Genomic DNA, 23,743 nt, shown 5'->3' with positions numbered 1-23,743 from the left:
TCTACTTCAACTCAGTGTCAGAGATCCACTGCCTCTGCCTCTGTTTCCCTCTCTACTATCACAGGGTCAGGGTTCGCTGTTACATCCCAATCTTCAATCTCTTCATCTGAATGCTTGGTTTCTCTCCCCCTGACTGCTCTCCCCGTGTCTCAATCAGTCAAGGAGATATTGGAGGCCTCTAGAAAGACCTCGACGAGAACCTGCTACTCCCAAAAGTGGACCAGATTCTCAACCTGGTGCTCCTCCCACAGCCAGGACCCGGTGTCGGTCCCTGTCCCTCTGGTCCTTGACTATTTACTTCAATTATCTCATTCCAGCCTAAAGACCAACTCCATTCGAGTACACCTCAGTGCGATTGCGGCCTTTCATCAGCCCCTGGAAGGGAAAGCCCTCTTGCTCCATCCCTTAGTCTCTCGCTTCATGAAGGGTCTTCTGAATGTCCACCCTCCTCTCAAACCCCCTCCGGTGGTTTGGGACCTCAACGTGGTTCTGGCTCAACTATTGAAACCTCCATTTGAGCCCCTAGACAAATGCCATCCAAAATTCCTCACTTGGAAGGTAATTTTCCTGCTTGCGCTCACTTCCGCTCGGCGGGTTAGTGAGTTACAGGCTCTGGTAGCGGACCCACCCTTCACGGTATTCCATCACGACAAGGTGGTATTCCGCACCCATCCAAAGTTCTTGCCTAAAGTAGTGTCTGATTTTCACCTCAATCAGTCCATTGTCTTACCTGTGTTTTTTTCCCAAGCCCCACTCTCACCCCGGAGAGGTGGCGCTCCATACTCTTGACTGTAAGAGAGCGTTGGCCTTCTACCTCCAACGTACTCAGTCACACCGGAAAGTCCCACAATTGTTTTTGTCCTTCGTCTCAAACCGGTTAGGTCACCCAGTCTCCAAGCGCACCTTGTCCAACTGGTTGGCCGACTGCATCTCCTTCTGCTACGCTCAGGCTGGTCTCACGCTGCATGGTCGAGTAACAGGACACAAGGTCCGAGAGATGGCAGCCTCCGTAGCGTTCCTCAGGTCCACACCTATTGAGGAAATCTGCAAGGCTGCCACGTGGTCTTCGGTTCATACCTTCACCTCCCACTACTGTCTGGACTCACTGTCCAGGAGCGATGGCCGGTTCGGCCAATCGGTTTTACGAAATCTATTTGCTTAAATTGCCAACTTCCCTCCATCCCTTTTCAGTCAGCTTGGAGGTCACCCACATGTGAGAATATCATGCCTGCTTGTCCTGTGATAAAGCACAGTTACTTACCGTAACAGGTGTTATCCAGGGACAGCAGGCATATATTCTCACAACCCGCCCACCTCCCCGAGGTTGGCTTCTTTGCTAATTAAGTGAACTGGAGACCACGAGGGGATGCACCCCCTAGTGGAGCAGGAAGGCACGCATGCGTGGAGCAGCAGAGCAAACTTAAATCTTCAATCAAGTTTGCTTGAAAATGCTTCCGCATCGGGGCTCCGTAGATGACGTCACCCACATGTGAGAATATATGCCTGCTGTCCCTGGATAACACCTGTTACGGTAAGTAACTGTGCTTTATCCTTGTTGGCACCAAAGGATCCTGATCTACATCAAGTAGAAGCAAAGAAGCACCAATAAGTATATTACCTGGGGCACTGGCATTGTTGGTACCTGAGAAGCTTTGGCGCCGAGACAGACTGGGCAGGGTGATGCAATCGCCTGAGTTGTCTCTCAAATTAGATGTTGCTCGGGAGGTCTTTTGAATGTGGGGCACTCCCTCTGGATCTTTTTGCTACTCATCTCAACGACATAGATTTTGGTAGCACTGTTTCAGACTTGGGTTGCATGGAAGACTAGTGTTGGACGCCTTTCTCCTGGATTGGGAATAGGTTCTGTATGTGTATCCTCCCATCCCTCTGGTTGGGAAGACTCTGCTGAGACTCGGGCAGGACTGGGATGCCATGATCCTCCTTGTGTCTTACAGCTACTTTATCATTTCTATAGCACTGCTAGATGTACACAGCATTGTACATTAAACATGTACAAGACAATCCCTTCTCTAGAGAGCTTACAATCTGAGCTTACTTGTTGAGATAGATATGATTCCCTCTTCTTCTGTATCCTACAAAGAACCCTGGGGATTAGTGTGAGTTTTGACCCTCGTTACCCAGAACGAGGGGTCTCTTCTACATACCAACCTCCAGTTTCTGACTTTCTTGGCTTTAATGTTGAGAATGTAGAATTTGCATTTCTTCAACTGCCTGTGAGCGTTTCCAGCATTCTGTTGGCTTCCAAAAATGATTCCACTAATAGATCTTATATTTTGAAATAAAGGCTGTTTGCCATCTGGTTTGAGAGTAAGGACCTAGATCCTTTCTTTGTCATACACAAAAATTGCTCAAGTACCTTCTTACACCTCTCTTAGTCTGGTTTAAAAATCAACTCTGTAAGAGTTCACCTCAGTGCAATTGGTGTTTACCTTCATTGTGTAGAGGATATGCACATCTATGTACAGCTTGTAGTTCACTTTATACGAAGCTTGTTTTTGACAATGCTCCCCCGTCAAACCTCCAACTGTGTTATGGGACCTCAGTGTTCTCATCCAGTGATGAAAGCTCCTTTGAGCCACTTGACTCTTGCCATCTGATGTACCTGAACCTGGAAGATTTTGTTTTTGGAGGTGGTCAGTGAGCTTTAGGCCCTAGTAGCAGTTGGCAATAGTCGGATTACAAGAGATATGACACTCCTTTCAGATTGAATTTTGGTTAAATCTGTTCGGGTGGCCGTATACTTCAAATACCACCATTTGTGACTTAAGACTCCTGCGGCAGGCCTGTTGGCTAAAACATGTACATGTTGAGACATTGAATGAATCATTGTGATATTGGAGGAATAAAGATCTTCATATTACCAGATGAATTGGAGGACACTGTTTTAGTGCACATCATTCTGATTTGGACAATTCCATTTTGGTCTCATTGTATTTGTATTTATGGATTTGTTTTCCTCTGGTTCTTTCTCCCTAATATAACTTATCCCAGGACAAGCAGGCAGGTATTCTCACTAGTGGGTGATGTCATCTGACAGAGCCCTGATGCGGACGTCTCACAAGCATACTTGCTTGAAGAAACTTCAGAAGTTTCGAGATACCCGCACCGTGCATGCGCGAGTGCCTTCCCGCCCGATGCACTGGGCGTGTCTCCTCAGTTCTTTTCTTTCCACGGAAATGAGAAGTTTTGCTTCAACTCTCTGCGCTGAGTGAACCCGTGTTCTTGCCTTCTGCTATGCCCAGGCTGGATTACCCCTTCCCTGTAAAGTCACAGCCCATAAGGTCAGAGCCATAGCGGCCTCTGTAGCCTTCCTCAGATTGACACCGATTGAGGAGATTTGTAAGGCTGCCACTTGGTCCTCAGTTCATACTTTCACCTCTCACTATTGTCTAGATGCTTTCTCCAGACGGGATGGACAGTTTGGCCAAACAGTGTTACAAAATTTGTTCTCCTAAGTTGCCAACTCTCCCACCATCCCACTGAGGTTAGCTTGGAGGTCACCCACTAGTGAGAATACCTGCCTGCTTGTCCTGGGATAAAGCAATGTTACTTACCGTAACAGTTGTTATCCAGGGGCAGCAGGCAGCTATTCTCACGTCCTACCCACCTCCCCTGGGTTGGCTTCTCTGCTAGCTACCTGAACTGAGGAGACACGCCCGGTGCATCGGGCGGGAAGGCACTCGCGCATGCACGGTGCGGGCATCTCAAAACTTCTGAAGTTTCTTCAAGCAAGTATGCTTGTGAGACGTCCCCATCGGGGCTCTGTCGGATGACATCACCCACTAGTGAGAATAGCTGCCTGCTGTCCCTGGATAACAACTGTTACGGTAAGTAACATTGCTACGCCAACGGCTCCAAATATAGAGCAAACAACAGGGGTGACAAAGGACACCCCTGTCGCGTTCCACAGTAAATATTAAAGAAATTGGTATAATACCCATTTATACGGAGGCAGGCTGCTGAGCGGCATAAGCATACAGCTTGCTCAGCATACTCCTTTCTTACAGGGGTTTTTGGGTATGGATTGGGTCTCATGGTGTGGGTTTGGGATGGGGTGGGGGTTTGGGCTTTGGAGTGGGTGGGGATTGGGGGATTCTTTGGTTGGGGTGAAAATGTGTTTGATGGTACGTTTGGTGTTCGCGACCTTGTTGTATTGTCGTGCTGTATTGTGTATTTACTGATGGTGTGCCAATAAAACATGATTTATACTATACGGAGGCAGGCACGCGGTTCCATATAAAATCTCTGAATCCACTGTCCCAACCCCATCCTGTCAAGCACGGACCAGAGAAACTCCCAGCGTACTTTGTCAAAAGCTTTCTCTGCATCTATAGATAGCAGGACCATAGAACTTTTAAAGGTCTGAGTCCCCCACGTATGTTATTTCTCACTTGATGTTGCTGAATAAAGCCAGATTGATCTATATGGATCAACTCTTGTAAAACCCGGCCCAATCTCACTGCCAGCACCTTTGCAAGAATCTTAGCATCTACATTTAGCAATGAGATAGGCCGGTAAGAGCCACAATGCTCTGGATCTTTACCCGGCTTTAATAACAATGAGATACCCGCTTCCCCCATAGATCTCGGCAAGAGCCTCCCTTCCTTCACCCCATTACAAACACGTACTAATAATGGGCTTAATCAGTCTCCAAGCCGTTTATAAAAAATATTAGAAAGACCATCAACCCCAGGAGACTTACCCCCCTTCAATCCTTTAATAACATCATGAACCTCTCCCTCCCGCCCATAACAGGGCGGGCCAAGTCTTCACCGACGGATGGGGGTAGTTTAGGTAAATCCAGTTTATCAATAGTTTATCAAAATTCCTCAATAGTTCCAAAAGAGCCCAGGAGATCCCCATGTTATAAATGGGAGAAAAAATCCACAAACTCCTCTCTTATCCCTTTATTAGTATATACAGTGGTCCCCGCTCTAGTTTTCACCCCCTTCACTGTATTATGTACCCTTCGAGCTCGCAAGAATTGGTCTAGCATAGCACTAGATCTGTTTCCACTCTCAAATATGGCCTGTTTTAATTGAAAATTCCACTTCTTCTAATTGAAGCTGATGCAGGTCTAGTCTGGCCAGTTTCAAAAGCTCATATACTGCTGTAGTCTGTGTTAATTTGTGCTGGCGCTCCAACTGCACTATCCTCTTCAGAGCCCAAGAGAGCGTTGTGCCCTATCTCTCTTCCTGCGAGCTCCCCATTTAACAAAAACTCCCCGTATGACTGCCTTTAAAGCATTCCAAAGTACCCCATCCCCCACCTCTCCATTATCATTTTCATTTAAGTACACTATAATCGTGTCCTGTACCTCATGCAATATTTTAGGATCACCCAAGAGTGATTCATTAATAATAATAATAACTTTATTTTTCTATACCGCCACAATCTTGCGACTTCTAGGCGGTTTACAGTGAAGAGAGCTGGGCAATCAGCTAATTACAGGGTACAAATAGGGAAGATGTTGCTAAACAGTCAGTGATTACAGAGCACAATTAGTGAAAACACAATATCAACATGTTGCAGTGAGGCGGGCTGGACAGTCAGCGAATTCCAGAATACAGTTGGCGAAGATGTCACTGAACAGTCAGTGGAAACAGAGTACAATTAGTGAGAATACAAGGTATCGACATATTGTTAATAAGTTTTAGAAGTGGTATCTGACTAGGAGATAAATCTATCGAACAGTGCTGTCTTAATTTCTTTCCAAAATGCGCCATAGGTCGACCTGGCTCTGCTGATGTAATTGCCCAGCCAGGTCTGCTGTTTGCTAGCTTGGAACTTAAAGGTTCTATCCAGAAAGGTCCTGTATTTGCAATCAGTGATCTTTGGATAGGTAAAAAATATAGCGATTTCTGGTTGTCCTTGTGGGGATGTGCAGCTCAAAATGTGGTAGGAGGTAGGTAGGGGCCATTCCCCACACCATTTTAAAGCAAAAGCATGAGAATTTGAATATTATTCGTGCCTCCATTGGCAACCAGTGTAGCAGTTATGTGTTCACTTTTTTTCAGTCCGAATGACGGCTGTGTTTTGCATTATTCTTAATTTTTTCAGTTTTTTTAGGTACACCCACGTAAAGCACAGTTACTTACCGTAACAGGTGTTATCCAGGGACAGCAGGCATATATTCTCACATGTGGGTGACGTCATCTACGGAGCCCCAGCGCGGACAGCTTTTCAAGCAAACTTGCTAGAAGTTTCAAGTTTGCACACTGCACCACGCATGTGCTAGCCCTCCTGCCACTAGAGGGCGCATCCCCACCTCGTGGTCCTCAGTTCCATAACATAGCAAAGAAAAGCCATCCCCGGGGAGGTGGGCGGGGTTGTGAGAATATATGCCTGCTGTCCCTGGATAACACCTGTTACGGTAAGTAACTGTGCTTTATCCCAGGACAAGCAGGCATGATATTCTCACATGTGGGTGACCTCCAAGCCAACCAAAAAAGGGCAGGTGGGAGGATGGCAATTATGAAAACAAATTACGTAACACCGACTGGCCAAACCGGCCGTCGCTTCTGGACAAAGTATCCAGACAGTAGTGGGAGGTGAACGTATGAACCGAAGACCAAGTGGCAGCTTTACAAATGTCCTCCATAGGTGTAGATCGGAGGAAAGCCACAGAAGCTGCCATCGCCCGGACTTTATGACCCGTAACGCGACCCGCAAGCGGGAGACCAGCCTGAGCGTAGCAAAAAGAAATGCAAGCAGCTAACCAGTTGGACAAGGTGCGCTTTGAAACCGGGTGTCCCAAACGATTAGGATCAAAGGACAAAAATAATTGAGAAACCTTCCGATAAGACTTGGAGCGTTGGAGATAAAAGGCCAACGCCCTCTTACAGTCAAGGGTATGAAGCGCCGCCTCACCAGGATGAGAATGGGGCTTCGGAAAAAACACCGGAAGGACAATAGACTGATTGAGGTGGAAATCAGACACAACCTTAGGTAAAAATTTGGAATGGGTGCGAAGAACCACCTTATCATGATGAAAGACCGTGAAAGGAGGATCAGCAACCAAGGACTGTAACTCACTGATTCGACGAGCAGATGTGAGTGCAATCAAAAAGACTACTTTCCAAGTAAGAAACTTAAGATGCGACTTGTCGATGGGTTCAAAGGGAGGCTTCATAAGCTGAGCCAAGACCACATTAAGATCCCACACCACCGGAGGAGGTTTCAGAGGAGGATGGATATTCACTAGCCCCTTCATGAAACGTGTCACCAGAGGATGAAGAGAGAGAGAACGACCCTCAAGATGCCGATGGAATGCTGCAATGGCACTGAGATGCACCCGAATGGAAGTCGTTTTCAGGCCAGACTCAGACAAATGCAAAAGATATTCCAGAATCGAAGCCACAGGCACCGAATCTGGTCGCAGACTATTCAAAGAACACCAGGATGTAAACCTGGTCCATTTCTGAGTATAGCAAAGCCGAGTCGAGACCTTACGCGAGGCCTCCAAAACGTCCCTCACGGCCCGAGAGACCGGAAACGAAGTCAAAGGGAGAGAAACCAAGCAGTCAGATGTAAAGACTGAAGATTGGGATGCAACAGCGAACCCCGACTCTGAGACAGCAGAGAGGGAAACACCGGTAGAAGCAGAGGTTCCCTGGTACTGAGTTGAAGAAGTAGGGAGAACCAGGGCTGCCTTGGCCACCGAGGTGCAATGAGGATCATGGAGGCTCCGGTCGATCTGAGATGAACCAGCGTTCTCAAAATCAGAGGGAACGGCGGAAACGCATAAAGGAACCTCCCCTCCCAATCGAGGAGGAAGGCATCCGCTTCGAGACGATCCGGAGTGTAGATCCGAGAGCAATAGAGAGGTAACTTGCGATTCTCCGGAGAGGCAAACAGGTCCACTTGAGGAGTTCCCCAGCGGTCGAAAACCTCGCGAAGTACTCGGGAGTTCAGAGACCATTCGTGCGGCTGGAGAAGACGACTGAGTCTGTCTGCCAGCTGGTTCTGCTCTCCCTGAATGTAGACCGCCCGTAGGAATATATTCTGGGAAATTGCCCAGTCCCAAAGACGGAGAGCCTCTCGGCATAGAGGCCAAGAGCCCGTACCCCCCTGTTTGTTGACATAGTACATCGCTACCTGATTGTCCGTCCGCACGAGAACTACCTGGTCGTGCAGCAGGTGGACAAAAGCTCGCGCAGCCAGAAAAATGGCGCGAAGCTCCAGCACATTGATGTGGCACCGACGGTCCTGGACCGACCACAGACCCTGCGTCCTCAGACCGTCCAGGTGCGCTCCCCACGCGTACTCGGAAGAGTCCGTCGTCAAGACCTTGGTGTGAGGAGGAACGCGAAACAGCAAACCCCCTGACAAAGTGGAAGAGTCGGTCCACCAACGGAGCGATCGACGTAAACAAGGAGTTACTGATATCCGGGAAGACACCGGATCGCGATCCTGGCGCCACTGCGACGCCAGAGTCCATTGCGCGATTCTCAGGTGCAAGCGAGCGAACGGCGTGACGTGAACCGTCGACGCCATGTGACCCAGCAAAACCATCATGTGCTGGGCCGGCACCTGCGATTGCCCTCGACAATGGCGACTCCACCGAAGCAGAGTCTCCCGCCGGGGCGGGGGGAGAAAAGCGCGAAGGCGAACCGTGTCCAGCACGGCTCCAATGAACTGGAGAGACTGCGCCGGACGCAATTGGGACTTTGGGAAGTTCACTTCGAACCCCAGGTCTTGTAAAAGACTGATAGTCTGTCGGGTCGCTAAGATAACCCCCTCCCTGGACGGGGCTTTGATCAGCCAATCGTCCAGATAGGGAAAGACCTGTAACCCCCGCGAGCGCAGGGCCGCCGCCACCACCACCATACACTTGGTGAATACCCGAGGGGAGGATGCCAGCCCGAAGGGAAGAACCCGATACTGCAGGTGCAAATCCCCGACCTGAAAACGCAAGAACCTGCGGTAAGCGGGATGCACCGGAACATGGGTGTAAGCTTCCTTCAAGTCCAGGGAGCACATCCAATCCCCCTCCTCCAAAAGAGGGTAGAGAACCGGAAGCGATAACATACGGAACTTCTCCCGGACCAGGAACTTGTTGAGCTTCCGGAGGTCCAAAATGGGGCGCAAGTCCCCGGTCATTTTTGGGACCAAAAAGTAACGGGAGTAAAACCCCAGGCCCATCTGATCTCGAGGTACCACCTCGACCGCTCTGAGACTCAACAAGGCCCTGGCTTCCTCCAGGAGAAGGGCCAGCTGGTTCCGATTGGGAGGGCAAGCCCCGGGGGGCAAGTCCGGAGGCGGACAGGAGAAGTTTAGTGAATAGCCGTCTGAGATTATCCGGAGCACCCATGCGTCCGACGTGATCGCCGACCATGCCCCGGCAAAGGCCGTCAGCCGACCCCCGATGGGGAGGGGGTGGCTCGATATTGCGGTGAGGGCCCGCCCCCAACCGCCTATCCCGTCAAAAGGACGGCGCGGCCTTGGCGGCCCCCTGCGCGGCAGGTTTAGAGGGGCCGCCTCTACTCTGCTGGGGCTGTCTTCGAGGGGGCGGTCTGGAGAAGGCCGGTGTGGACTTCTGAGGGTATCTCCTCGGAGGCTGCCTGAAGGGACGCTGGGCAGGCGCCTTAGGCTTCGGCTTCACCAGGGAGGCCAGGGAGCGTTCCTGTTTGGAAAGTCGCTCCGTCGCCGCATCCAAAGTGTCATCAAACAATTCCACGCCAACGCAAGGCAAATTAGCCAGGCGTTCCTGCAAATTGGACTCCATTTCGAGGGTACGAAGCCACGCCAGCCGGCGCATGGCCACTGCACAGGCGGACACCCTCGAGGCGAGTTCAAATGCATCATAAACCGCGTGGAATAAATATAGGCGCAGCTGGGTCAGGTTGGAACTAAAGGTGGCGAACCGGTCCCTATGCGACTCAGGCATCACCTCACGAAAGGAGGGGAGGTCCTTCACCATCGTACGGAGGAAGGAAGAGTACGAGAAGGCATAGTTCAGGACCCTGGTAGCCATCAGAGAGTTCGCATAGAGACGGCGCCCAAATTTGTCAAGGGTCCGGCCCTCCCTACTAGGCGGGACCGTCGCCGAGACCCGGGAAGGCTGAGATTTCTTGACAGCCGATTCCACCAGGAGCGAAGTATGGGAAAGTTGGCCCTTCTCAAACCCCTTGATGGGAAGGGTGCGATACTTAGACTCCATTTTGGCGGGGACCACAGCGACCGTCAAAGGAGCCTCAAGATTCCTCAGAAAGGTCTGACAGAGGACCTTGTTAATTGGAAGGCGCGGCGACTCCCTGGGGGGGGCAGGAAGATCCTGCTCCTCCAAAAACTCCTTGGTGTAAGTGGACCCTTCAGACAAGTCAACACCCAAAGCCGCAGCCATATCCTGCACAAACCTCGTAAAGGATGAGGGTTTAGCAGGAGGAGAGGGAGACCGAGACTTCCCGGCAGAGCCGAAGGGAGAGGCCTGGTTGGAGTACCTGGGCTCCCTACCCGACCCCGACCCCAACGAGGCACAGTCCTGCGACCTCGACGGAGTCGGAGACCGGGTGCGCCTGGAGGAACCCCTCGGGGATCCCCCCGGGGTCCGAGGCACCGAGGCCCGCCCCTTCGGCCCGGGCGAGGAAGCCCGAGAGCCCTCCCTGGCCGGAGACCGGAACAAAATGGGGTTATCGACACGCAAATCCCGAACTTGCAAGGCACCGCCCCCGGCCGGTGACGAGCGACCACGCCGCCGAGGCGAGGTCCGAGACCGCTTAGCCTTCCTCGGCCTGCGCCTCGCTCGAGACCTGCCCGAGGGAGATGAACCCCTCGAGGACCCCGAGGACGAAGACGAAAGTCTTCGTACTCGGCGCCCCTTGTCCTTCGGGCGCACACTACGCTCCGGCGGATCTCGCGAAGCCGGGTCCGAGGGAACCACCGAGGTCGAGGCCGTGGGCGCCTCGGGAGCCGAGGCCCCGGTACCCGAGACCGAGGTCGCCAACTGCGGGCCCACCGGGGCCGAAGCCTCCGAAGCCGAAGCTGCCGAGGCCGAAGCCTGGTGCAGCTGGTCAATGGCCCCGGTGAGCTCCGAGGCGATTAACGCCCGGAGCAATTCCTGGAACACGGGGATTGACATCCCCTGCGGCAAGACCTGCCGCTGCTCCTCAGAGGGCGACCTCGGTCTCGAGTATTCCCTCGGGGCAGCGGACGCTGGCAACTTGGGCTTCACTGAGGCGGGCCCACCCGCCGACGAGCCCGAGGATGGCTTCTTGGATGGAGCTGAGGAGGGAAGCGGAGACTTACCCGAGGCCTTGGAAGAGGGCAGCTGCTTCGAAGGCACCGAGGCCCGAGGCGAAGCCGACGGTCCCGAAGCTGAGGCCGAGGCCGATGTCGAGGCCGAGGTCAAGGCCGGGGCCGAAGCCGAGGCCGAACTCGAGGCCTTCCCCGGCGGGGACTCCACAGAGAAAAGTTCCGCCATGCGGGCCTTGCGGCGTTTAAGTGCCCGCTTCTGAAAGGTGGCACACTTATCGCAAGATGCCGTCGGGTGTTGGGGCCCCAAACACCGCAAACAGCACCTGTGCGGGTCAGTAATCGAAAGGAGTCTTTCACAGCGCCCGCACTTTTTAAAGCCCGTTACGGGCCGGGACATGGGCCCACAAGAGAGCCGGGAACAAGCGAGGTTCCTCGGCCACGGCTACCGGGAGCCCCCGGTAGTAACGGATACGAAAGATTTTAGACTTTTTTTTTTTTTTTTTTTTTTTTTTTTGAAAAAGGAAGAAACAAAGTAAGAAAGAGACGAAAAAACGCAGCGACCGTGCGAAAAACCCTACACAGCCGCGGCGACAGAAGGCACAATTAGCACAAATTCTCCACAGGGCTTCTGGCTCCGCGGATGAAAAAGAACTGAGGACCACGAGGTGGGGATGCGCCCTCTAGTGGCAGGAGGGCTAGCACATGCGTGGTGCAGTGTGCAAACTTGAAACTTCTAGCAAGTTTGCTTGAAAAGCTGTCCGCGCTGGGGCTCCGTAGATGACGTCACCCACATGTGAGAATATCATGCCTGCTTGTCCTGGGATAAATGATGTTGCAGTAGTCCAGGGTGGATAGAATCAATGACTGCACCAGTAGTCTGAAAGACAGAGGGTCGAAATATTTTTTGATGGTTTTCAGTTTCCACAGTGCAAAGAAGCACTTTTTTACCACCATGTTAGTGTGTTCGGCCATAGTCAAGTGGGTGTCTAAAGTGACTCCTAATATTTTTATAGTTTTTGATATTGGGTGATCGTGACCGTTTAGGTGAATTGATGTTATAGTGATTTTGTCCTTTGGGCTAGCCAAGAACATTTTTGTCTTTTCAGTGTTTAATTTAAATTTAAAATTGATAGTCCATTGTTCAATTTCAGTCATGATATGGGAAATGTGTTTTAAAGTTTCGTTGGTCATGTTATTCAGGGGAATTAAAATAGAGATTTCATTAGCGTATATGTAGTATTTTAGGTTTAGCTTTTGTAATAGGTGTCCTAGAGAAGAAATTGATTATCCTTAGCCCCGTGCAAGAGATCCAAACAGGTGCATGATCTGAGATTTGCATCATTCCTATCTCTGCCCGTTGGATCTCCCCCATAAATTCCAATGATCCCACAATCCATCAATTCTAGTGTACGTATGAGTAGTATGGGAATAATGAGTATAATTTTTAATGGAACCATGAAGAAGTCTCCAACAATCCCAGTGTTTGCATCAACCTCAAAAAAGCTTTGCTGTGTCTCCCTCCCTCATGGTGCCCCCCTCTAGAATAGTCCAACTTTACATTAGGACATACATTAAAATCGTCCCCAAAGAAAACCGCCCCCTTAACAAACTCACTCAACCCTTCAATCAGTCCTTTATAAAATGCAGCTTGTGAAGAATTAGGACCATTTACATTTATAACTGTAAACAGATTCCCCTGTATACGGCCTTGAATAGCCATGCAACGTCCCTCAATATCCCTATAAACCTGATCTACCGCCGCCCCCAACCCTTTATGCAGCAAAATAGCAAAGCCCCCTACCTGCTGAGGACTACTAGTCCGATGAACCCAAACCATATCAAACTGTGGCGAGCGTAACAGTCGCTCATCTCGTGGTCTTAAATGAGTTTCCTGTAAAAGACAAATATCCCAACGTAACCTCTGTAATTCTCTAAAGACAATACTTCTCTTCCCTGGATTATTTAAACCATTAACATTCCAAGAGCCTATCAAAAGGTGTCGAGCTCCCCCAAAGGTGTCGAGCTCTCCAAAATTCAGCACCCTTCCATCAGAAACTCCCTTCCCACCCCCATCTCCTCCCCTCCCCTGCAATATCTGACTGGGCCGCCCTCCGGTCAGCCAGAGCAAAGAAGTGAAGTCCCCTCCCCGAAGGCCACCAAAATACCCAACTTTTAGCCTTCCCATTCCACTCAAAATTCCCCCTCACCCCTCAATCTCCCTTCAACAAATTCTCATGACTCAGTCCCTCCCCCCCCATAAATAGCAGTGCAAAACCCCAAATAGAACTTATGGCACTCTAAACAAAAATAACACTCGACTACAAGTTCAAGGAAGTGTCCACCCGTAAAGATCTCCGTTATCAAGACCTCCATAAAGATGGTAACCCCCAGTCCAAATCAAAAAGAAAAAAACCAAGGATCCGGCAGCGGAACTAGTCTGGTATTAGCTCGCATCTGTTTGGTGCTGGACCGAGTTGCTGTTGTCCACAACCCCTGGGTTCTCTTTTCCGCCATCTTATGCATCGGTCCCGAAATGTCAGGCATATTTTTGCATCCCAGCTCCTTCATTATGGCCCAAGCCTCATCCACTTCCTGGACTTTTCTAGATTTTCCATTTATGCTTATCCACACTCCAAATGGGAAGAACCATCTATATCTATGGCCCTCCGAATGAAGCACCTGCGTTACTTCCCTGAAATTCCGACGCTTCTGCAGGGTAGCCCAGGACAAGTCTTGAAATATTCCCACTCCGATGTTACTCCACTTAATGTCCTGCTTACGATGGGCAGCTTGCAAAATCATTTCTTTTAGACCAAAGTCTGCAAAGCAAGCTATGATGTCTTTTGGTCCGGACCAGTACAATCTTCTCTGAAGGTGGATTTCCCAATTCTGGTAATAATTCTGCACAAAAGTCCTGTACTAGGGTTGCACAGTCTTTATGTTCTTCATTATCCGGCACACCCTTAAATCACAGCGACGGGATCGGTTTTTTAGATCCTCTACCTGCAGTTGTAAAGCTTGCAGTGTGGTGTCCGTCTGATCCTGAGTAGCCCTTGCCTTTATAACATCCCGTGCAAGGTCCAAAACATGCTCCTCTGTTGCCACCACCCGCCCTCCTAGTTCCACTACCTCCAATCTGATTTCTGCCATGGTGGCCTTCAAATCTTTACAAACCCCAATTATTTCATTTTTAAGGTCTCGAAGCCACGATCGCAAGATTAGTGGTGCGATTTCAGTCTCATCTTGGGATTCAAGAGTAAATTCTTCATCTTCAGATTCCAAGGCACCGGCGCCATTTTTTTTTCATAGCACTCATCAATGGCCCTCCGCCAGCCCCCTTTGTCCGATCCGCATTCCCTGCTGGAAAGTGGAATTTATCCAACTTTTTCTTCGTTGCCATTCGGGGAAGAGTAAAAGGACCCCTCGAGTCTCCAAAACTGTACACCGAAAGGCTATAATTCTTTATTAACTCCTCAGCCCCAACAGAGCTCTCAGATTAAGCAGCCATGTAGGAGCTCGACGCCACTTCCTCTCATCAATCCTCTTTCTTATTTCCATCTATAATATATAATCAGTCTACCTGCTTATAAATACCTATTTGTGCATACCTATGTAAAATATATCTTTATTCATATTATACCTTATTTATACGTGGTCAGGCCTGCTGAATGCTGGGCAGTGTCCATGCCAAGACTATCAATGATGCTACCCATCTGTGATAATCCATGTTCTACTGTCCACAGATAACATATATAACATGTGAGTAACAGTGCTTTCTACCCTAGCTTACTCTTGTGTCATTTCTTTGACCAAGCAGAGTGAGGATGCATAAAGGCACAGGGATCAACACCACAAATTGTTCCACTAGTGCAGGGGTCTGCAACCTTTAAGACATAAAGAGCCACTTGGACCCGTTTTCGAAAAGAAAAAAAAAACTTGGAGCCGCAAAACCATTATAAAACAAATCTAACACTGCATATATTGTTTCTTATCTTAATGCTATATACAGGATCACTAAATTGAAAATAAAATCATTTTTCCTACCTTTGCTATTTGGTGATTTCATGAGTCTCTGGTTGCACTTTCTTCTTCTGACTGTGCATCCAATCTTTCTTCCTTTCTTTCAGCCTCCTGTATGTTTCCTCTCCTCCAGACCCCATTCTCTCCCCCAACTTTTTCTTTCTGTCTCCCTGTTCCCCCTTCTTTCTGTCTCCGTGCCCTCCCCCAAGCCACTCGGTTTGCTGCCACCGCAATCGGGGAACAGCCCCCAAGCCACCGCCGTCCCAAGCTTTCCCTGCAGAAGTGTTGCGCTGACCAGCATTCCGCTCCCTGACGTCAATTCTGGCGTAGGAGAGGAAGTTCCGGGCCAACAAGGCAATTCTCCTCATTCCATCCAGCCTGAGCCCCATCTCTCCTTGATCCAGCATTTCCCTTCTGTGTCTGTCAGAATTACCATTCCACCTATTTTCCAGCATCCCCCTTCTTTGTGTCCATCTCACCTATATCCCTATCTCACCACTTTTTCAGAATCTTCATTTGTCTCTGTCCTTGTCTTTACCCCATGTTCACCATTTGCCCTTTCAATGTCTTTATCTCCCCCCACACACACACTTTTTCAGCATTACTTCTATGTCTCTATTTCATCTCCTCTTCATGTCCCCTCTGAATCTCTATCCTTATTCAGTAGGTCCTGCTTACCCTTTCTCTTCTTTGTGTCACTATCTCCATTTTCAGTTTTCCCCCCTTTTCCTTTGTTACTGCACCCTGTAGCTAGAATCTTTCCACCCTCCCTCCACTCCGGCCCAGCCCAGTATGAAAGATTTCCTTTTGTTTCCCTCCCCTCTCTCTTTCTCTCTCTCTTCCCCTCCCTCACCCACGAGTCCTGCATCTGGCCCTCTCCCTTCTACCTGCACCTGGCAACATCCCCCTGCTCCGCGGCTCTCTTCAGCAATTCGTCAGCAGCGGTGATCAAGACAAGCTGCCGACATCGAGGCCTTCCCTCTACGAGTCCCGCCTTTGTGGAAAAAGGAAGTTGAAACAAGCGGGACTCGCAGAAGGTAGGCCCCGACGTCAGAAGCTGCTGCTGAGTTGCCGAAGAGAGCCGCGGAGCAGGGGATGTGGCCGGAAGCAGGTAGAAGGGAGAGGGAGATAGGAAGGCTGTAGATCTCCGGAGCATGACACCGACCCCGGCCAGGATGACTTCTTTTTCAGGCACCTTACAAGTCCAGCGTCGCGGCGGGAAATAGCCATGCTGAGCAGTGAGCTCAGCACTACACAGATGAAAGCCTTGCTTGCTGATTGGTCCGGCGGCACGGCGGGGCGGGGCCGCCGGACCAATCAGCAAGCAAGGCTTTCATCTGTGTGTGCTGAGCTCACTGCTCAGCATGGCTATTTCCCGCCGCGACGCCGGACTTGTAAGCTGCATTCCTGCGTGACACACTACCGGAGCCGCAGCAGAGGTGGAAAAGAGCCGCATGCGGCTCTGGAGCCGCGGGTTGCCGACCCCCGCACTAGTGAGACAATGCTCTCAGTTTGTGTTTTAAAATTTGAAATTGCGAGTTGTTTTAAAATCCCTTTTAGTCTACAAATGTTTGGTGTATAAGTAGTATTTGTATATTTTGTAATACAGGCACAATTTTACAAAAGGTGTTTTAACAACTAATTATATCCATATCAAGAAGCATTAAACTTTATAAATAAATAATAAAAAGAGAAGCATTATCATAAATAACCTTCTGCTATGTCCCTTCCGGATTCCATACACTAGGTGTTCAATACCACCCCACAATTCGGGAGATGCAGAAATTCAACATTTTCTGAGCACATGCTCCATCCATCCCCCCTTAGCCTGAGAGCTAGCAAACATATCCGGTTACAATTTCTGCAATCCATGCAGAAGTCTTTTGCAGTAGCTCTGCTTCTATTTCTTATTTTTTTTGCATAAAGTGCCTTGAGATCCCTTCCCGATGGTCCCGTCAGGAGTGCAAAAGTGTGGTGGAGACGATAGTGTCTCTGCTGCAGACATTGGCAAGTTTAGGAAGAGCCACTTGATGTCCTCCCAGTCCTTGGAGTATCTGGGCCTTCTCTTAGTCTCCAGAAAGGGTTTTGTATTTCTTCCCGAGGCACACAGACAGCAACTTCGACTGATCAGAATTCTTCTGGACCGTCCGGCTCCTCAGCCTGGCATTATCTGCAGGTTTTGGGGGTCTCTGGTGGCCTACTTGGAGGCAGTTCCCTGGGCCAGAGCATCCATGCGCCCTTTACAGGAGTCCATCCTCTCTCAGTGGTCTTCGCAGCATTTTCCTCCTTCAGATGCCACTCCCTTGGATGGTGCCAGTTAGCAGCAAATTGAGCTGGTGGCTTCAGGGGGAGGCTGTCTGTCAGGGCTGGCTTCTTTGGATTTCTGAGTGGATGACTCTTATGGATGCCAGCCTGTTGGGTTGGGGACTCACTGCAGGGACCGCTCTATTCAAGGGCAGTGGACTCCTCGTTCGCACCATTGGTTGATCAATCGTCTGACAGTTTGGGCAATTCAGTTGGCGCTACTCGCTTTTCACCCCCTTCTGAAAGGAACAGCAAAGCGAGTTTCTCTGATGCCACGGTGGTGGCGTACGTACATCAAGGGAGCACGAGAAGCTCTCTCTTAGGCCAGGAGGTTCGCATGTGGTTCCGCTGGGCAGAAACTCATCTTCTGTTTTCCTCAGCAGCCCACGTGGCTGGAGTCGACAGTGTTCAGGCAGATTTCCTCGGCCGACAGATCCTGGACCCAGAAGCATGGTCCATCTTGCAGGAGGCTTTCCATTTGATTGTACAGTGCTGGGGTCAGCCGCAGATGGACTTAGCTTCGGTAGAGAACTCGAAGGCCAGGCGCTTTTTCAGTTGATGAATGTTGAGGAAGCTAGGGCCTGATGCCTTGGTTCGGTCTTGGCCGGCTCATGAGCTCCTGTATGATGTTCGCTCTATGACCTCTGGTTGGTTGAATCCTCCGCTGGATAGTAACGCATCCCGGCCTGGTGATTCTAGTAGCTTTAGACTGGCCTCGTTGCCCACGTTATGCGAATCTCGTCCATCTTCTGTGGGGCGAGAAATTCTGGCTCCTTCTTCCTTGTTATCTTCTCAGTCAGTGGCCGGTGCCCATGGAGAACCCATGGCACTTTGGTCTTATGGCATGGCTCTTGAGTGCTCAGCTTTGATGAAACGTGGTTTTTCAGATGTAGTTATCTCAAATTTTTTGCGCTCGATGAAACCCTCTACTATAGCGTCTTATACCAAAGCCTAGAAGGCTTTCCAATGTGGGTGTGCTAAGAATTACATGGAGCATGAGAGGGCTCCCTATTCAGTGGTCCTGGTTTTTCTTCAGGCAAGCCTATAAACAGGTTTACCAGTGGCCTCCCTTAAAGTTCATGTTGTATGCCTTTCATGTTTTAGAGTGCGCAGAGGCGCTAGTTCGCTTACTGCTCATCCAGCTATGTCCAGGTTTCAGGGCGGGGTACTTAGTTTACGACCTCCATTGTATCTTCTTTTCCCTTTGTGAAATCTTAAATCATTCTACAGGGCATTGGAGAGGCCCCATTTGAACCACTGAAGGATGCTTCTCTTTTGGATCTGATAGTCAAGACTCTCTGGTCATCATTATCTCAGCACGGCATTTATCAGTGCTTCAGGCTCTTTTGTGCAGGTCGTCCTTTATCCGTATTCTGCACACGGGAGTTTTCTCCGTACTGTGCCTTCTGCCTTCTGTGTCAACCAGGAAGTTCATTTGTCTGCTTTTCCTTCTGCAGGCTCAGAGCGAAAGGATTGGATCTTGTGCAAGTTGGCTGTCGGGAGAGTCTTGCTCCACTATTTGGAATGATCTAATGATTTCTGGCTGTCTGATCACCTGTTTGTCCTGACTACTTTGCCTCGCCGTGGTCAGCCTTGTGTCCAAGGCTTCAATCTTTCGATGGATTCAACTGGCCATTTCTGTGACTTACATCGCCCATGGCAAGCAGCCACTTGATTGGAAGTGTGGCTGCATCGTGGGCAGAGTCTTGTGCAATTCATCCTGATGAACTTTGCAGGGTGGCTGTTTGGACCTCTCTTCATATTGTTACCTGGTTTTACCGAGTGAATGTGGCGACTTGTTCTGATGCTGCTTTTTGGTATATCAGTGTTGAGGTCAGGCTCTTCTGTCCCTCCCTAGATGTTATCATTACTTTGGTACATCACTTAGCGTATGGAATCTGTAAGGGACGTAACAAAATGGAAGATTATCTTCTTTCTGTTAGTCCCTGTAGAATTCCATACAACCCGCCCTCTCTGTGTACTCTCAGTTGTTTGGAATAGCCTGCTTCTTTCTGCCTTGATGATTCTCCTTACAGGCTTGAACACTTTCCAGCCAGTTGACAGATCCTGTGGGGGGGGGGGGGGGGGGTTCTGTGAGTGTGCGCATTATTGAAGGCCTTTCTTGGCGTGCTCGTTGCACACAGCAGGTTAGTTCTACATTGTTCTTCAATGCTTTGAGTCACCTTTGTGCCTTTTCCATTACTTGTTTATGTTTTGCAGAGCAGAATCGTTTGTGTTGCTGGGGATCTTCTCCCATACCCCCTTATGGATTTGTGCAGGTATGTTACTTGTGTTTGGGATTTAGCCTGAGAGCTAGCAAACATATTCAGTTAAGGGGGTGGAGCATATGCTCAGAAAAGTGTTGGATTTCTGTGACTCCCAGATTGCAGGTTGCAACTGAACACTTAGCGTATGGAATCCTACATGGACTAACAAAAGATTATTGAAGGTATAAACCTAATCTTCCATTGTTAAGCATGATATGGATAGCTCTCATCATAGTCTGAAGTCTCCTAATCCCTTTATACTACTCTAACATACCATTTTGTCTAGCTTCTACAGTATTTCTAAACTGAGTAAGGAGCATCAGTTTCTTTAAATGTCTGTGTAACTTTAATTAACCTTAATTTTTATAAGTAGGGAAAGGAATTGGAACTTATATATCCGCCTTTTTGTAGTTTTAGAACCACACTCAAAGTGGTTTACATACAGGTACTTCAAGCATTTTCCCTGTCTGTCCCCGTGGGCTCACAATCTAATGTACCTGGGGCAGTGGAGGATTAAGTGACTTGCCCAGGGTTACAAGGAGCATGGGGGAGGTTTGAACCCACAATCTCAGGGTGCTGAAGCTGTAGCTCTAATCACTATACCACACATTTACTTTTCTAAATATACTGTAATATGTAGGGCCCCTGAACCTAGGCCCTAGTATTCTTGTACCAGTAGTACCATTCTTCCTTAGTCATGGCCCTACCCGCTGTGTGCTGTCCAATTCTTCAGAAATGCATAGTTTTTCAGGGAACTTGCTCTCAAGTTAAATAAAATGACTTGGTTAATAAATGTTCAGAATCAATCAGCTTTGTTATAGTTCTTTTTAGATTTTCAAGTGGCTAAAAATGGTTCTGTTTTCTGTCTCTAACAAATTTTCATTGTGGAGGGATGGAGAGGTAAAAAAAAAAAAAAAAAAAAGTGACAGTTAACAGAGATATTTTGTTAAACTAAGACTAGATAATATAGATCAAGGACCAGGAAGCACTTAAGCATGGCCAGATTAACCTGTGAAGCAGGTGAGGCTCTGTCCCAGGGTGCCAAATGCCCAGGGCTGTGATGTCGCCATCCCATAAGTTAAGCTACCTGACGCTGCTGCCTTGTACCAGCAGGGTGTGGCTTCATAGGCCAGCTGCCACAAGGGGGGAAGGCCAGCGTCAGAGGAGGGAAGTGCAACAATTCCCTTCTCCCTCCTGGTGCTGTTGCTTGACACTGATGCTGGCCTATGAAGCCATATCCTTCCAGGACCCAAGTATTAGCGTGGGAGGAGGGAAGTTGCTGAATTGGGAGAGGCATGGGCCAGGATGCTGTAATTGGCCCTGCATCCCCAGCTAATCAGGTTTTCAGGAAATCCACAATGAATATTCATGAGAAAGATATGCATGCAAATCTCTCAATATTCACTGTGGATAGCCTGACAGGCTGGGGTGCCTCCAGGACCAGGTTTGGTAACTGCTGCAATAGATGCACTTTCAGGTAAACACAGAAACCAGATTATGTTGAAAGGCATTATCTACATTGGCAAATTAGGGAAGTCTCTACTTTTCAAAATTACTGAGTTGTGGAATAATTTTCCTGCTCAACTGCGCGATCTGGGCTCTTTCCAACTATTTCGAAAACATCTGAAAATTTGGCTATTTTCAGAGTTGTAAATTCCGCTCCTCTCCATACTATTCCAAATCCACATTGTATTTGTTCTCTTTTCTATTTTTTGTAAACTGTGCTGAATTTTATTGTTATAGATAAGATGCAGTATATAAGCCTAAGGTTTAGTTTAGTTTAGTTTGATCAAAACATTTTTGGCCCAGCATTCAGAAGGATGTACTATTTGTTTAGCAGCAACAGCTAAACCTATAAACCCCCATATTCAGTAACACTGTATGGATGGTGTCACTGAAAACTCTTAGACTATCCCAGTAGTGTTGGGGTAGAACAGGGGGTGTCAAAGTCCCTCCTCGAGGGCTGCAATCCAGTCAGGTTTTCAGGATTTCCCCAATGAATATGCATGAGATCTATTTGCATGCACTGCTTTCATTGTATGCTAATAGATCTCATGCATATTCATTGTGGAAATCCTGAAAACCCAACTGGATTGCGGCCCTTGAGGAGGGACTTTGTTACCCCTGGGGTAGAATAAGGCCATTGTTATCGATTTTGATAGTTTATTTCTTAATTTTGAAACAGAGGTCTGTACTTAAGTGTAGCTAGATAACTAAAACTTGGATTACTTTATGGATATTGTTATGTAATACTTATTAATTTTTATGCAGTTTGTAGTCATTTCTTTTCTTTTTTTTTTTAACAGGTGGATGCACGAAGCATACCAGTGTTAACAAAGTGGCAAAATTCTTATAGCATTAAAGTTATACTTCAAGAACTAAGGCGTCTAATGATGTCCAAAGACAATATGAAGCTTCCACAACCACCAGAAGGACAAACATATAATAATTAATTGTAGTTGATTTTCAAACTTCTGTCTTAAATACAACCTTTTTCTTGTGTTTGTCTTGATTAAATTTCACAGTTCAGAGAAGCCACACCAGAATGCTTGCCAGTGTACAAAAATTATATATGCACATTCACACATGCATATGCATAGTGTTGCATATGCTAGTTTTTGGAACTCGGTATTGGGAGATGACTTGGTGGCACAATTATTTTTTTCTTTTATCAAGACACTGTCATTTAAGCCTAAGCCTGAATTAGCCTAATAAAACTATGAGTATTTTAAGATGAAAGCATGACATGAAATATCAGGTTACTATGGATATTGTATTTCATAAAAAATGAATCTGTTAGGAAGGAAACAAATGTAAATGGTATGCTTTCTCCATTTTTGCTTAGTGAAAGAGCTGCCATTTTAAATTACGTTGTTGAAAGTAGCAGGTACAATGAATACTTGTTTATTTTGTTTAATAATTTTGCAGAGGTGTGGGTGCTGACTACTAGTAGTTCCACAAGTTATGGTCTGGACTGTTTTGTTGATACCTGTATTTTTAAAGGGGGGATGGATTTCTGTTGAGCAGCTCCTATGTGTTACATGTAACAGACATGCAAATATTTGTTTACAGTCTTTGTTATAATAAACCATGCAATTTAAGTTTTAGCAAAACAAAAAAAGGAAGTAGGTATATGGATATGTGATTCTGAGATTAAAGTTAGTCTTAAAATGTAAATAAAATGTGGAAAGCCTATTCTAAATCTGTGCAATTTGTATAAAACTTGTACAGCCATACAGTGAGGGGCATTTTCAATATGACATCTAAATAATGAGTTTAGATGTTTTGGGAAAGCCTCAAATATCTAGTGAGAAAATAGCCATTTTCAAACCAGAAAAAAGTCTCTTTATTTTTTTGGAAATGACTATTTCCTAGATGTATTTGTCCTCGGTGTGTCTTATCTTTTTGAACCATTTTTGAAAAAAACAAAAAAGTCCTAATAAAAAATTTACAAAAAACAGCTATTGTGACATAGGAGTGGCCAGCATTCTTAGCAGACTGTCCACACAGATGTCCCAGCAAAGCAGTGGGGCACCCTAGGGGGCACAGCAGTGAACTTAACATAAAAGATCCCAGGTACACATCTCACCATAACTCCTTTATAGTGTATGGTGAAACATAGAAACATGATAGCAGATAAAGGCCAAATGGCCCATCCAGTCTGCCCATCTACAGAATCCACTATCTCCTTTTCTCCCAAAGAGATCCCACATGCCTATGTCATGCTTTCTTGAATTCTTATACAGACTTTGTCTCCTCCACCTCTACCAGGAGACTATTCCACGCATCTACTACCCTTTCTGTAAAAACGTATTTCCTTAGATTACTCCTGAGCTTATCACCTCTTAACTTTATCCTATGCCTTCTCACTCTGGAGTTTCCTTTCAGTTGAAAGAGACTCACGTCGTGCATTTATGCCACGTAAATATTTAAAT

General features: G+C 47.9%; 1 protein-coding gene across 4 annotated transcripts in view; it reads left to right on the top strand.

Annotated features, from left to right (window-relative positions):
- UBE2V2 (ubiquitin conjugating enzyme E2 V2) overlaps positions 1-23,003 on the top strand; it is a 52,013-nt gene extending 29,010 nt beyond the window's left edge. For 3 of the 4 annotated variants that reach the window (XM_033933754.1, XM_033933751.1, XM_033933753.1), the window contains exon 4: positions 22,115-23,003. In XM_033933754.1, the coding sequence (XP_033789645.1) occupies positions 22,115-22,261 (147 nt within the window). In that variant the 3' untranslated portion in view covers positions 22,262-23,003. Of the gene's footprint in view, positions 1-19,761; positions 19,821-22,114 lie in introns of all 4 variants that reach the window. The other variant, XM_033933752.1, reaches the window with a different exon arrangement.
- Positions 23,004-23,743: the final 740 nt, after the last annotated feature.

Source organism: Geotrypetes seraphini, chromosome 2 (assembly GCF_902459505.1).
Source record: "Geotrypetes seraphini chromosome 2, aGeoSer1.1, whole genome shotgun sequence".
NCBI classification, from domain to species: domain Eukaryota; kingdom Metazoa; phylum Chordata; class Amphibia; order Gymnophiona; family Dermophiidae; genus Geotrypetes; species Geotrypetes seraphini.
The sequence above is the reverse complement of the archived record's forward strand: the minus strand, read 5'-3'. Positions and strand labels throughout refer to the sequence as shown.